At 43.6% G+C, this 13,967-nt stretch overlaps 1 protein-coding gene across 5 annotated transcripts in view; it reads left to right on the top strand.

Annotated features, from left to right (window-relative positions):
• The window catches only part of Ets65A (DNA-binding protein D-ETS-3), a 149,951-nt gene that overhangs the window by 5,518 nt on the left and 130,466 nt on the right, over positions 1 to 13,967 (top strand). For 2 of the 5 annotated variants that reach the window (XM_071680234.1, XM_071680230.1), the window contains exons 1-3: positions 2,995 to 3,108; positions 11,070 to 11,793; positions 12,844 to 12,940. In XM_071680234.1, the coding sequence (XP_071536335.1) occupies positions 11,700 to 11,793; positions 12,844 to 12,940 (191 nt within the window). In that variant the 5' untranslated portion in view covers positions 2,995 to 3,108; positions 11,070 to 11,699. Of the gene's footprint in view, positions 1 to 326; positions 368 to 2,994; positions 3,109 to 8,848; positions 9,094 to 11,069; positions 11,794 to 12,843; positions 12,941 to 13,967 lie in introns of those variants that run through there. The other 3 variants (XM_071680233.1, XM_071680232.1, XM_071680231.1) reach the window with 3 other exon arrangements.

Below are 13,967 nucleotides of genomic sequence, written 5' to 3'. Positions count from 1 at the left end.
AAAAAAAAACATTTTTCTAACACTGAAATGGTCTTATTCTCGGTTTCCTACACTCAAACTATCCGTAATTAAAGCTTTTCCTTAATTATCAACTTTGATTAATCGTCCGTATATGCCAAGCCTCGGTTAAGTTACCTTGATAGATATTTATTTCATTTTATTTTCCTTCGGACATTCCCTCAAAATGTATATAGTAAGAGCGGAGAATCAAGGCTTGATATGCAATAATATTTGCGTGTTCCCTTTAGTTTCCACAGGTGCTCTCAGATGGCGCCACTGATGCATTATGGAATTTTATATACCATGTCGTACTAGTGTCCCTGCTTGGTTGTTGCTTGGTCCAGTGTACTGTTGACTGTGGCAAAACGTGAGTGTATTTCTGATATTTCTTTGAATTTGACCATCTATAGTTTCGTTTGATATGTTTGTCATTGATACAACGTGACATTATATAATCGTGCGCTGTTTAGTCTAGTTTATAGCAAGTTGTCAAGGTTGAACCCCGCAAAAATTGGCGAAGAAGTGTTTGTTTACATGTGACTGGTCACCCGCCAGGCTGCAGCAAGATTACCAGTTTTCAGCCACTCCAGCAGGTTGATGGCTGGCCATCTTATTAAGGATTCCTCTAATATAGAAGGCAGCAGTAAAGTGTGGGGAAATTTGTAGTTGATGTTCTTTTCGGGGAAAGCGGAAGAGATTTGTGTTAAATATGAATGACGATGCAGCACGACGCCCGGAGTCATCCCAAGAAAACGGTTTTTTTGAGGATTCATTTTAGGGGTAAATGAATTAAATTGACTCGTGGGGAAGGGGGGGGGGGGGGGGATGCCACTAAACCAGTGGAGTAAAGGACGTTTGTCCTAAATTCTGATGAAATATTTTGGTGAAAAAATAAATTTGTTCTTTAAAGTGACTAAAATGTATATCATTAGAAATTTAGACGATATATTGTGTAATAGGCTGAGGTCATGGTTGTAGCACTAACGATATATATGAACTAATAGCTGCCAGGCTTAGGTTGTAGTGACCCCCCCCCCCCCCACTGGTGGCTGGGTTGTGGAACATGGACTGGTGACTCCGGGTGGTGGTCTCATGGTTTTAGTAGGAACACCAGGGCTGAGATACAGGCCCCCTGGGTTGTAGGAACCCAAGTGTGCAGGTGGGGGCCCCCCAAAGGTGAGTTATAGGCTCCCAGGGTTGTGATAGTGATACGCAAGGTGGAATAGTGGGGCCTCCAGGGTTGTGGGGCCGTCCCTCCAGATTTGAGTTGCGTGTTCCAGGGGTTGTGGCATTGTAGTAACAGAGGTGTCCACAGAGGTGTGGCACGGGCTCCCAAGTTGTAACACAGGTTGTAGAGGTACTGGAGGTGTGGCACGGGCCTCTGGATTTGTGGTAGAGGTCCCAGAGCTCTGGCCCCGCGGTTGTGGTATGGGCCTCAGGTGTACACACTGGGGTAGGGGAGACCTGGTCGTGGGATGCTGGCCCCCAGGGTTGTGGTGGGGACCCCAGGTGAGTGTTAGGGATCCCATGGGTACACATGGTGTGGTGGGGGATCCCCGTGGGCACAGGATAGGATGGAGGTCCCTGGAGGTGATGCACAGTGCCCAGTGTTGTAGTAGAGGGCCCGAGGACACCCTCATGGGTGAGGCTTGGGCCCCTAGGGTTGTGGTAGGGACCCCAAGGGTACACAAGATGTGGTAGGGGTCCCCAGTGGTGGGGTACGGTTCCCCAGGGTTATGGTAGGAGCCCCACGGGACACATGGTGTGGTGATGGGGCTCTGAAGATGTGCGTAGAGTGGGCCCTAAAGATGTGCTTACCCCCAGTGTTGTGGTAGAGGCCCCAGGGTGTAGTGTAGTGTTAGGGGACACCGGTGGTGGTGGTGGTGGCTGGACCTAAGGTTTTAGGTAGGGGTCTTGTTGTAAGGGCCCTAGTATGATGGGGGCCCCGATGTAGGAGGGTCCCGGCTGCGGTAGGAACTTTGGTATGGTAAGGATCCCGACGTAGCAGGGGTTCTGGTATGGGGGCCCCATTGTGGTAGTGGTCGTGATGTGGTGAGGATGCGGGTGTGATAGGAACCCTGATGTGGTAAAGGCCCCGGTGCGATAGGGTCCTTGATGTGGTGTTGTCCCGTTTGTGTTGGGAATTCAGGTGTGATAAGGGGCCCTAGTGTATCAAGGACCCTTATGTGGTAGGGGCCCCTGTGGTAGGGGCTTCACTGTGGTAGGGTCCCCTGGTGCGCTAGTAACTTGGTGTGGTGGGGATCTTAATGCGGTTAGAGCCTGGACAGCGCCCCGGGAGGCGCGTGAAGGAACCTGAGCTTCGAAGAGATTTTTAGGGGCCCCCCAGGAGAGGGGAGAGGAGGGGGCTGCCGTGTGGTTAGGTCGAGAGATGTTGTTCGTTGGGCCCTGCGGTGTGGTTGGCGCCTGTGAAGTAAAGCTGAATGCCCTTCTTTCTTATTAATGAGGGGCCCGAGTTGTGGAAGGGGCCCTTGAAGTGGTAGAGCGGATCCTTTCATAGGGACCCTCGCTGCTACGGTACGGTGTGGTAGGGGAGGTGTTAAGTGTGGTATGGGCCCTACACGCACGGTAGGGACCCCAGCATTACAGTGGGGAACCCCTAGGAGTATAGTGATGGTTGGGGCCCCTAGTATATAGTGACCCCCCCGAGGTGTAGTGGGGGGCCCCACAGGTGGGGGGAGGTAGGCCTCGTGTAATCAATATCCTGGTGGCAGAGTCCAGGCCACGCCCACCTCTCTCACCACCGCCTCCCATTGGTTGATCTGGGCGACCCCCGCGCCCGGCCGCTGGGCAGGCGAGACCCGCCCTTCCCGCGGGCGTCCCGAGGGGCGTGTGTGGCTCGGCGGGCGGCCCGGCGGGGCGTAATTAATACGTGATGGCCACGTGATTGGCTGGGGGGCGGGACGCGGGCCCCGACCGACCCCACCACCGCCCGCGTCGCCTCGGTACATTTCCCCCAAGAATTTCCGTCGGAAAAGCTGTGCGTGGGTTTTTGCTCGGGCCGGCCATCCCCCAGAGACAGGAAAACCCTCAAATTACCACCTATTCCGTCGGCCATCATCCCCGCCCGCCCGCCCGCCCATCCGACAGGTGAGTCCACGCCCGCACGACCACCTGTCCTGTACTATAATACCGGCTAGGCCGCAACACACGCGTCTCTTGCATATATTACCATAACTTTCCACCTTTTTAAATTTTTTTTTCCTTGGGTTCTCACAAGTGGTGATAATGAAAAATGTTGTCCAGCCGTCACACCAGGTGTGCTAGCACGGCCGCCCGCGTTACGATCGTGTGCGTGACGTTACCACGTGACGGGTATAGGGTTATACCACGTGTATCATCTGGTGTATTGTTACATGTGACGTTGGCAAGTGTTGTGTTACCACTTGTAACGATAACAGGTGTACTGTCACCACGGGTAAGGGTGGCTGGTGTAGTGTTACTAAACGTCACGGTGGCAGGTGTAGTGTTACCGTTTGTAACGGTGGTGCCACGTGTATCAGTGAAAGGTGTTTTCACATGCCACAGTGGCAGGTGTTACCTCGTGTGACGGTGACAGAAGTTCCCATCTGTGACTAGTAGGTGTTACTTCGTGTAATGGTGACAGGTATTACCACGTGTGACGGTGGTAGGTGTGGTCTTACCATGGATGACGGTAGCAGTTGTTACCAGGTGTGACCGTGATGTGTGGTGACGACAGGTGTGACAATAACAGGTGTGATGATGACAAGTGTAACATTGACAAGTAGTGGTAACAGGTGTGATGGTAGCAAGTTTAACAGTAACAGGTGGTGGTGACGTGTGGCGGTAACAGGTGTTGATGACAGGTGTAGCGGTAACAGGTGTGACGAGGCCAGGTGTAGAGGTAAAGTTGGCGTGACGGTAACAGGTGTGATGTAGCAAGAATAGAGTTACAATTGACGGTAACAGGTGTGACGATGGCAGGTGTGGTGTAACAAAAGTAGTGTTACAACGTTTGATGGTAACAGGTGTCTGGCAAGTGAGAGGGGTAACGGCGGTAACAGGTGTGATTGTAAAAAGTGTAATGTATCGAGTGGTCTTACAACGTGTTGTGGAGGCAGGTATGACGCTAACAGTGTATGATGGTAACGTGTGTTATGGCAACACCTGATGACTGTAGCAGGTGTGACCAAAGACATGTTTTTATAACGAAATTATTATAACGAACTTCAGTAAATTTTAGTTGAGAAATTGGATCTATAACATTTTTTTGTTATGTAGAAATTGTCTTCCTAGTTCTACCTGTTAGTAACGAACTTCGCGTTATTGAGTTATTTATTCGAATATTTATTTTTTGGACTTGATTTGATCTTTCCGTTATACCGGGGTTGTCCGTTACATGGAATCCTAGCGAGCGTCCGTAATATCGAGTTTTCCGTTAAAGCGAGACTTCTGGATCTCTCAGTAAATCGATTTTTCCTTTATGCCGAATTTGAAGATCTTTCCTCTGTATAGTAATGATGATTGGGTTACCATAATATTTGTGTTTCCATTATATTAAGTATTGTGTGGTGCCCGTATTTTCTGATTTTATTCCCGTTTTCGTTACTTTCGGTATTGTTTGGTGTCCGTATTTTTTGTTCTCGTTTTCATTACTGTTGTGTGATGTCCGTATTTTTTTTTTTGTAACGTTATTCCCATTTTGATTACTTCGTAATGTTATAACGTAATGTATGACACGATGTTTCCATCTTGCCGTTACCTGTTTGTTACCGGTTCACCGGTGTCATCATTGTCAACAACACTGACATCATTGTCAGGTGTGCCAGCGATGCTGACGGTATAGCCAGATGTGTCAGCGTCGCCGGCATCAGTCAGGTGTGTCAGTTGCTAACATTCAGGTGTGCGAACGCCGTTGATGTAGTTAGGTGTGTCAGTGGCTCTAACACAGCAGGAGCCTCAACGTCGCTAGCATAAGAGTCAGGTGTGTCAACCTCGCTAATGTATTAGGCGGGTGTCAGCGTCGCTAATACAAGAGTCAGGTGTGTCACCGTCGTAAGCATAGTCAGCTGTGTCGAGTCCCTAATTCACGAAAATTGTTTTTTGATATCAGTAACCCATCACGTATATATATATATATATATATATATATATATATATATATATATATATATATATATATATATATTATATATGTGTGTGTGTGTACGTACGTAGTTTGATATATGACAGCTTAGCATAACGGAAACATATTGATATACAAGTATAGATCGCTGGGAATTACGGACATTTGCTGAGAAATTCCAGGATATTTCGCGGCCGTCGGTGCCCGAGGCTTGTGTCGTCCGCTGATGAAAAGTTGTTTAGAAACGGTTGTGGAATTTCCCTTTAAATTTATATTTAGTTAATGAAGAAAGAGACGTCATATTGGTGGTATGTGCTGTTGTATTTTAATGGAATTTTCTCTCCGCTCTGAAGTATTTTCTGTTGATCATACTTTTTAAACGAAATATACCGACTAATTCATTTGTGTGAGAAGGGTTGGATTTCCTGAATTATCGTACCTCGGGTACAATAACATGTTTATCAAGTGTCGTGCAAAAAAAGAAAAGTATCGAGACTTGAGACTGGGATATTGATTATTTTAAAAGTGAATGTATAACTAGATTGAAATGTGAGATTGCAGTTGGACTTACGTCGAATATAGCTGGGATAAATTGTAGGGATTATGAACTAATCGTTATCTCATAATAGGATTATAATTTTGTCATATTTATGAGGGGATTAATGAGAGTATTGTGTCATGACCAGGAAGATAACGAATTGAACCACATAAAATGTGGATTATTTGGGATTATATCGTAGTCTCGGCAATTTTTGCCCGGGGTGGTGGATTCACTTTTTGTACTGAGTAGGAAATTATGTTGGTAATTTGGTAATGACAACATTTATTGGTTTCTTTCCTTTGTTAAAGACTTAAGGTAGTATTGACAGTAAGATTTTTTCATTGCTTTGTGTTTATGCGTCTAATTTGATGAGTCAGCGTGTCTGCTGTATTATCATAATGATGATAAAGATAATATTTGTCATTATTATCATTCCTTTTCTTCTTTTTCTTCTTCTTCTTCTTCTTCTTCTTCTTCTTCTTCTTATTATTATTATTATTATTGTTATTATTATTATAATTATTATTATTTTTTATTATTATTATTAACTAGTAGTAAGTGTTAAGAATAGTTTATCAAATTAAGCCAAAGGCTGAAAACTTAACTGTAGAAAATCCAGACGATAAAGAATGTGGCTGTGAAATATATGAAGTTGAACCGAGTCTTAGAGTCTGTGATTTATATACAGTTTGTTGAAATTCTTGATGATGATAACGGTGGACGGGATGGTGACGGTATTGTAACGGTCTGTACCACTTGGAATGACGGGGTTCCATGTGGTGGCGGTGTAAAACTTCAACCCTGGAGACGAGGGATCTCTGGTAGCAGGAGGTGAAGGTGCCGTGGCTGGTGAAGTATCTTCTACGACTGTAGGATGTGCACGTTCGTGTGACTTTATTTCTTTGTGTTCGTATGTTTTTTTTTAAGTACATGTCCGCTTTCGTGTTTGTACGTCCGTGTATTTTTCATATATTTTCGTCTGTGTTCATGTGTGTACTTTTATATAATCGAGTCTGCGTTCGTGAGTGCGCGTCTGCATTCGTGTCTTCATAAACCCTTGCATCATCATGACTGTTCTGTGGTCATTTCGTAAGGCCGTGCGTCATCGTGGCCGTGTTTCTCTGTCAGTCCTCGTTCGTAAGGTTCGTGTCAGAACTCTTATGAGGCCAACCGTTCGTGACCCGGGGCTAGAATCGTGCGCACCATTCGTATCGTTGTGTTCAAGGGTCTTACCGTCGTGCTCAGAGGGTTTATATCATTCTTTAGGTATCAAGTGAAGATAAACTTTATGATTAGAGTAATAAATGATGCACAGTTTAGTACAGCACAAATGTTATGACCTAGGAGGCCATTAATGGCATGGGTTATGGGGACGTATATATGGCACTGCTTAGATCGTAAATGGCATGAAGTAGGTGAGCAGCTTCTGCATTGCAAAGGCGGTCGTAAATGGCTTACCTTACGAGAATAAATGGCATAGTGAAAGTAGGCATAAATGGCCTAGTTTAGGAATCATTGGCATATCTATGAAAGGCATTTACTGCTTGCTCAAGGAGGGAATAAATGTTATGATTTAAAAGGCCATGTCATAAGAATATCAGGCTTAATTGTTTACACACTGAATGGTATCAGGTTAAGTGTTTGTAATTGTTTGTTTTGTCTTGAGATGAAGTTTATGTATACTATCTACACAACTGGTTGTTTGCCATGTTTCAGTCCGTGTTGCTTTAGTCTACTTAGCTCTTGTTTGCACGGGGGTACCTGGTAGTGTTGTCTATTCTCTACTTAGCCATTGTTTACACTCTAAGTTAGTGTTGTTTATTTACAGAAATACAGTTGGTTTTAATTTTATCTCAGACAAGATACAGTTACCGTGAGTCCTTTGTAATGCTACAGTTTACTGGACATTTACATAATACAGTCATTACCTCTGAATCCTCATCTTCTTACCTTGGCATATTATTTTTGAATGATTTTTGCTGCGCTTTCATTTGATTTTTAGTTATTAATCTGTGATTGAAATTGCTCAAATATGCATTTTTTGTCATTATAGAATATAGTATCATACATCTTTTATGTTGATAGGTAGAGCTATGTTTAGGCTAGAGGGGAAAATATAGTCAAACTGAATTATGATTATATTTCATCAAAATTATCACTTTGTGGTCATACTACTTGCATTTCAGTTGATTGTCTGATTTTGGTAATATTGTGGTTTTCTTGTGTTTAAATGAATTTATCGCCTTGTCTTATTATTGTATTGATTTGTTAAATTCTGCAATTTTGATTCGACTTTTGTACTCCAATTATTTTGTCCTTGTCTGTTGTCTCTCAATATCACGTTTATCTTCTGTTTATTGTGCTCCTTTATCATTTATTTTCCATTTATGAGCTCTTACCGTATATTTAGCCCCATTTATAACCAAATTATTCCACTTATGATTAAGAATCATAAATTTTATATGAAGGCTCCTGATACCTGGCGTTAAACATTACATATAACTTCAACTACAAATTAGACACATTATGTTGATATATGTTCCTATGTAAGTGGTAAAATATATAAGTTGTTGACGGAAATATTCGTGGTATCTCGTACGATTATATGAAGTCATTCAGACTCTTTGCTCTGGGAGCATTGGCTCTCCCTGTGAGAGACTTGGGAGAGAAAGTCTCCAATATAAGTCGAGAGACACTTACGCTTGTCAACAGTTTTATATTTCCACCCAAAAATACTCTTTCCTGAGCTGATGCGGCCGATGCATCTGCCTCCTGGGTCCGGATATCGACGCTTGCCGGATAAGTGGAGTGCTTGGGGATGATAGAGTATAGGGTAATCTCCGGTTATTAACATAAATCCCTGGCAGAGACAATAGCGCCGAGCGATGTGATGCCATGTGGAGTGTGGGGTGGGGGTGCCGCCGTTCGCCTGATACGTCCCTTGTGCATTAATCTCGCCGGCTCGGGAGACGTATCCCGCTCGTTGATTGGTCAAGAGCCTGTGACGTACTTGCCGGTGAGAGCTGATTGGTCTCCGTCCGGTGTGGGAGGAGCTAGCGATAAACTGGCTCCGCCCATCCCTCCACCCACTCCAGCCTGACACTCGTTGTTTTGATTTTTTGTAAGATGCGGGTTGGTTATTGTGAAGGTATTTTTTTTTTTTAGGGCGTTTATCTCCTCGATTCTCGGTACATTTTGGGTCTTACTGTTCATATTTTGGTGGAGTTGTATGTCCTTATAAGGTTCAGATGCAGTATATGAACAGTATAACCTGAGAAATATATATATTTTTATATTGCGCCTCACCCACACTGCTGGCGTCTTAATCCACACACACACACACTTCACAACACGCACCTTACAAGACTCGTTCTTCGTAACTGTATTATCCTGCGGTGGGCGCTACGCGGTATCCCTGCCGTGTGGCTGATCCTCATCTTGAGTATTCGTAAGTACAATTATCCCCTGCATTTATTAACATTTTACTGTACTGTTTTAAGATTAGGCGTCTTAGTCCCATTTGATCTGTAAACATGCTTTGCCTATCATAGTTGCCCTTAACAGTTCTACATCAGTTAAGGACATCAATTAATAACATCACCGTAGATCACGAGGGGAAACTGGCGGTAACGTTCCCGCGCGTCATGGGCTTGCATGCGTACGTTGAAGAATTCCTCATCGATCAGAGGCCCGTCGGTGGACGGATCTGTAACGTCACAGTAACGGACCAGTAACGTAATCACACAGGACCATGACGTCACGAAAACGGACCAGTAGCCTTTCAGATGGGACCGTGACGTCGCAGTAAATGATAAAACCCCGTTTCTTAAGTTTAATTATTTGGGGTATTAATTGGTTGTTAATTCTCAGGGTGTATTAATTGGTTCTTAGTTTATTTCTCTGAGGTTATTGATTAGTTTGATTCTCTGGGGGTGTTGATAGTTTGCCAGTTGTGTTCGTTAACGATATAATACAAGCAGGTTCAGGTGGAATACAAGACTTACCGGCCGGCCGGGGTCATGGGTCAGTGGGGGTGGAACTTGACCCCACCTGTGGGTGTTGGTGGATACGTAGGGGGGGGGTTAAGACTGAGGGGGTTTGATCCGTTGTTTCAGAGGACTGGACAATCGTACCGTAATGACCGAATCGCGTGGCTCCTGCCTCAGTGTGGGCCCCTCCAGTGCTCCCTCCAAACTCCATCAGTGATTATGTTTGATTGTGTGGTTGGTAGTGGTGGTTGGAAAGGGAGAGATGCAGATTAGATATGGATAAAGATGATACTGTAGGTGTATTGTATAGGTTATATTGTAAAGGTGGTGTGCTGGATGCCTCTTTAATGCCATATTTATATACCCCCGTTAGACTAGGAAGGGAAGGGAAGGGGGTCGATGTAATGGTGTTTGTTATTATTAGTTTGGGTGAGGAAGGGTAGCTTAGGTAAGGTAAACACCAGTGGAAGGCTGGAGTCACCCTCAGTGCTTTGAGTTTGCATGGCAAACAAGGATGTTCCCTATGTTTACTGTCGTTAAGGTCTCCTGGTATGTCTGTAGTTTGCATCATCGTTGTCACTAAAAGAGTCTGCAATAGTTACTTGTCAGCTTCTCTTATCTATGAACCGACCGTTTTAATTTTCAATCGTTCGTGTTATCAGTGGTGGGGTACCTCTCCTGTGTGACTAATGGTAGAGCTTTGTTTTCTGTCGTGTTCATGTCCAGGATGCGTGAGTTGAAGGCGGGGCGTGAGGATTGGGGAATAGATAAGGACAGGTATGATGCTGACTAATTAGGTGTAATTCCCGGATCTCCGGAAGGTGCTAGAATCTTATACAGACAGGTGTACTAGGTGAGTGTGTCGTGGGAGTGAGGTGATAGTGGCTTGTGTCATCTGCACGTGGAATATCCACTCTCATGGCACCAACTGGTAGGACAGGGTCAGGTGTGTGGGATATGAACAGCGGTGGTGATAAGACGCTGCCTTGGGGAACCCCACTCACTACTGGGAAGGTAGTGACGTTGCAAAACTTGATGTTATTACTGTTATTACTACTACTACTACTACTACTACTACTACTACTACAACCTCTACTGCTACAATACTGCCACTACTACTGCTCCTGCTGTTATTACTACGACTACTATTACTAGTCTTTTTCGTTGAACTTGCCTTTGATATGACAGTTATGTTCAATTTTAGACCAAATCTTTACTTGGTAACTTATGAGAAATGATGTGAATTCTTGTTATGTAGAGTTAACGTCATCCTAGAGTTTATTATAATGGGACCATAGCTTCAGGCAAAACGATTAAGATGAGGAAGGAAGCAAGTATTTAGAAATTTACTTTATTGATGAACCTTGATTGAGCTGAACTGTTTATGGTATTTTTACCGTCCTGTATTGATGTAACTTATGCTTGTCTGCCACAGTGCCAACACGAGGTGAAGCCCAGCCAGGGTCTAGGGCAAGCTGAGAGAGTGGCCATTCTGCAGCCACACTTAACTACCTGGGAGACGAGAGTTGTGGACAGATAGATAGTGAGGTGTAGAGAAGGTGGAGTGGGTGTGAATGAGACGGTTCGCTGGCGTTGGTGGTCATGGCAGGGCCGTGCGGAAATCATGCTGAACAGGGGAAAATAATGGTGAGTGTGGGGAAATAATTGTTAGCTTGGGAAATTAGTGGTGAGTGTGGGAATATAATTGTGAGCGTGTGATAAATACACGTGAATGGTAATTGTAAAAGTTCAGGAATAGTTCTAAGCATGGGTGAGCACTGTGGAACATAGGGATGAGTGAGGGAAACTATTTATAAGCTTAGCATAATAGTAGTGAGCGTGAGAATATAGAGACGAGTGTGGGAAGATAGTGTGGTCAGCGTGGGAAAATTATTACAGCTTGGGCAACTTTTGAGTGAACGGAAAATTTTATATTGAGAGTGGGGGAAAATAGTGGTGTGTGGGGAAAATAGTAGTGTGTGGGAAGAAAAAGGGTATTGAGCGTGTGAGAATTAGTGGTAATTGTGGGAAATTAGTAGTAGGCGTGGGAAAAAACACCATCATTATGTACGAGGGGCCAGCAACAGCGTGCACCTACCAGAACCCCCTGGACCTGAAGCGTGGTCTTCTCTCACACAATCTTCAGAACAAGGCACAAGGTAAGCCCTGCAGAGGTTCAGTATTGTCTGTAACTGTATGAGTAAATCTCTCATAATCACATACGTGGGAAGTCACAAAACTTGGCCTTTACCTTTGTCATTTGGTCCAAGACACGTGGCGGGAACTCCATAGTTGAGAATTCCTTTAGTATTACAACCTTAATTGTATTGTAGTATTTGAACCATATTTCAATGTGGGCTGGAGTTGTGCAGTGCCTATATTGTCATCATCTGGCACCCGAAGACACCATCAAAATATTTCATGTGTTATTGGCTTTCGTTGGAGGTTTCACTGCGGGTGTGTTGTGTGAGAGTGTGTAAGGGTTTTTCGATTGTTGGTTATAACTTGGTTGTTGTCAGTCCCATAATGATAGACCTAAATGTCTTGACCAAGCAACTGACCTTTTATGAGCCGACATGTTGAAGTTGGTGGTATGATTGACCTCCTAAGAGGATGTAGACTATTATCATCTCTGAGGACGTGCTACTAATAACCTGTTACGTCGACAGTTTTATGGACTCTTAAGAAAAAGGGAAGAGCTGGTATCGAGTGAGACGTTGATGTGAGGTATGCTAGATGTCTTAACTTTTGTAATTCAGACTTTTTAAACCCATAAACTTTGGCAGATTCTAGGTCAGTTATTTACAAATACATCGGATGATCAAGTTTACTTATTGAACTACAAGAGGGTTTCCACCATCCCTGAGACGGACCAGTTGTGAACTGTTTGGTCTGGTCCAGTGTTGATGGTCGACTGTTCTCAACACTGTAGCTTATCTACAGGTTCCTACAGCGTGGGGAGACTTGTGAGGGAATGAAAAGAATGCCAACTGTATATCTTTGTGATGGAGTGGAAGGACGTGTGTCTCAAGCTTAAGGCGATACCCGGACTGAGCCGCTTCGCTGAAGTGGGAGAGGAAATTAGTTAAAAGAAAGTTACCTAAATGAATATAGATCCTTTGTTTGTCTTGAGTCATGTAGCGATGTAAACAATGGATGCACTGGTGTGTAAACCCTTGATGTAATCATGTTTACGATGTTCCCTCCAGGTCTGGCGTTGGGGGGCGGGTCAGCCATGATGACCTCGCCGCTGAACATCAAGAGCGAGGAGGTCATGACCCCGGACTGGTCAGCTTGTACATACAGGTAGGTTCTTTGTGTGTGTGTGTGTGTGTGTGTGTGTGTGTGTTAGGATAATGTAAATGACTTTACACAAAGTATCAAACCCATAAATTGTAGGAAGTTATCATTATTCCGATATTATTTTTTAAAATCATATTTTGATTTACGTAGACTTGGAGGCGCAAGAGCAAGAGAGGATAAGGGAAAAAGCTGTAGCAATAGAATGACTGTAGGATCGTATAGACCCCCCCCCCCTTTCAGGGAGGTTATCACTTATTTATTGTACTGAAAGTTTTGCATTTGATTTTGTAAAATGTATTTTTATGTGACTTATAATCTCATTAAACTTTCAAGTGTCCAGAGATTAGAATTCTTAGAACCTGCAAGTAGAAACCGTTTGAATTAACACAGCAAAGTCCTTCTAAATCTGGATCCTTTCCTAAATTTTTTTTTCATAAGGAATAAGATTTGACTAAAATCGAATTTTGAAATAAGAGTAATCTTTTATTTTTCCGGGTTTGGCATATATATCTATTCTTTTTGTAATATTAAACACCTGCCAAAAATTTAGCTAATCGCGAAAAAATTCTGAATAAGATTTATTAAAGGTTGATAGATATTATGGTGTGACGCGTGGAGCGAACAGGTCATAGTGGACCTGCTGACCTGTAACCAGGTCACCCGCTCATGGAATCGATTTTCTGTTTCACTCTAGTTAATGACTGAATTGATGGGCCTCACCCCCTTGTTAGGGAGAGTTGATGAGGTTATAAGTTGATGGCTACCGTGATCTTGGTGTGGCTGGGGTCAAACGAGGTCACATCACGAGTAGTGCTTTTGCTTCCACCTGTCTGCACTTAGACATTAGGGATAGTTTTTTGGTTCTTGTATTTTACTTTGTAAGTTTATGTATTTAGATTTGTAAAAGTATATTTATATATAGAGTTGTGTAGGATTGTATGTTTTAATCTTACATCAGTTTCATATATATAAGATTAATATATTCAGTTTTCACTTTGTGTAGATTTGGGTAATTAGATTTATATCAAAA

The sequence above is a fragment of the Panulirus ornatus genome, chromosome 31, assembly GCF_036320965.1.
Source record: "Panulirus ornatus isolate Po-2019 chromosome 31, ASM3632096v1, whole genome shotgun sequence".
Lineage (NCBI taxonomy): Eukaryota > Metazoa > Arthropoda > Malacostraca > Decapoda > Palinuridae > Panulirus > Panulirus ornatus.
The sequence above is the reverse complement of the archived record's forward strand: the minus strand, read 5'-3'. Positions and strand labels throughout refer to the sequence as shown.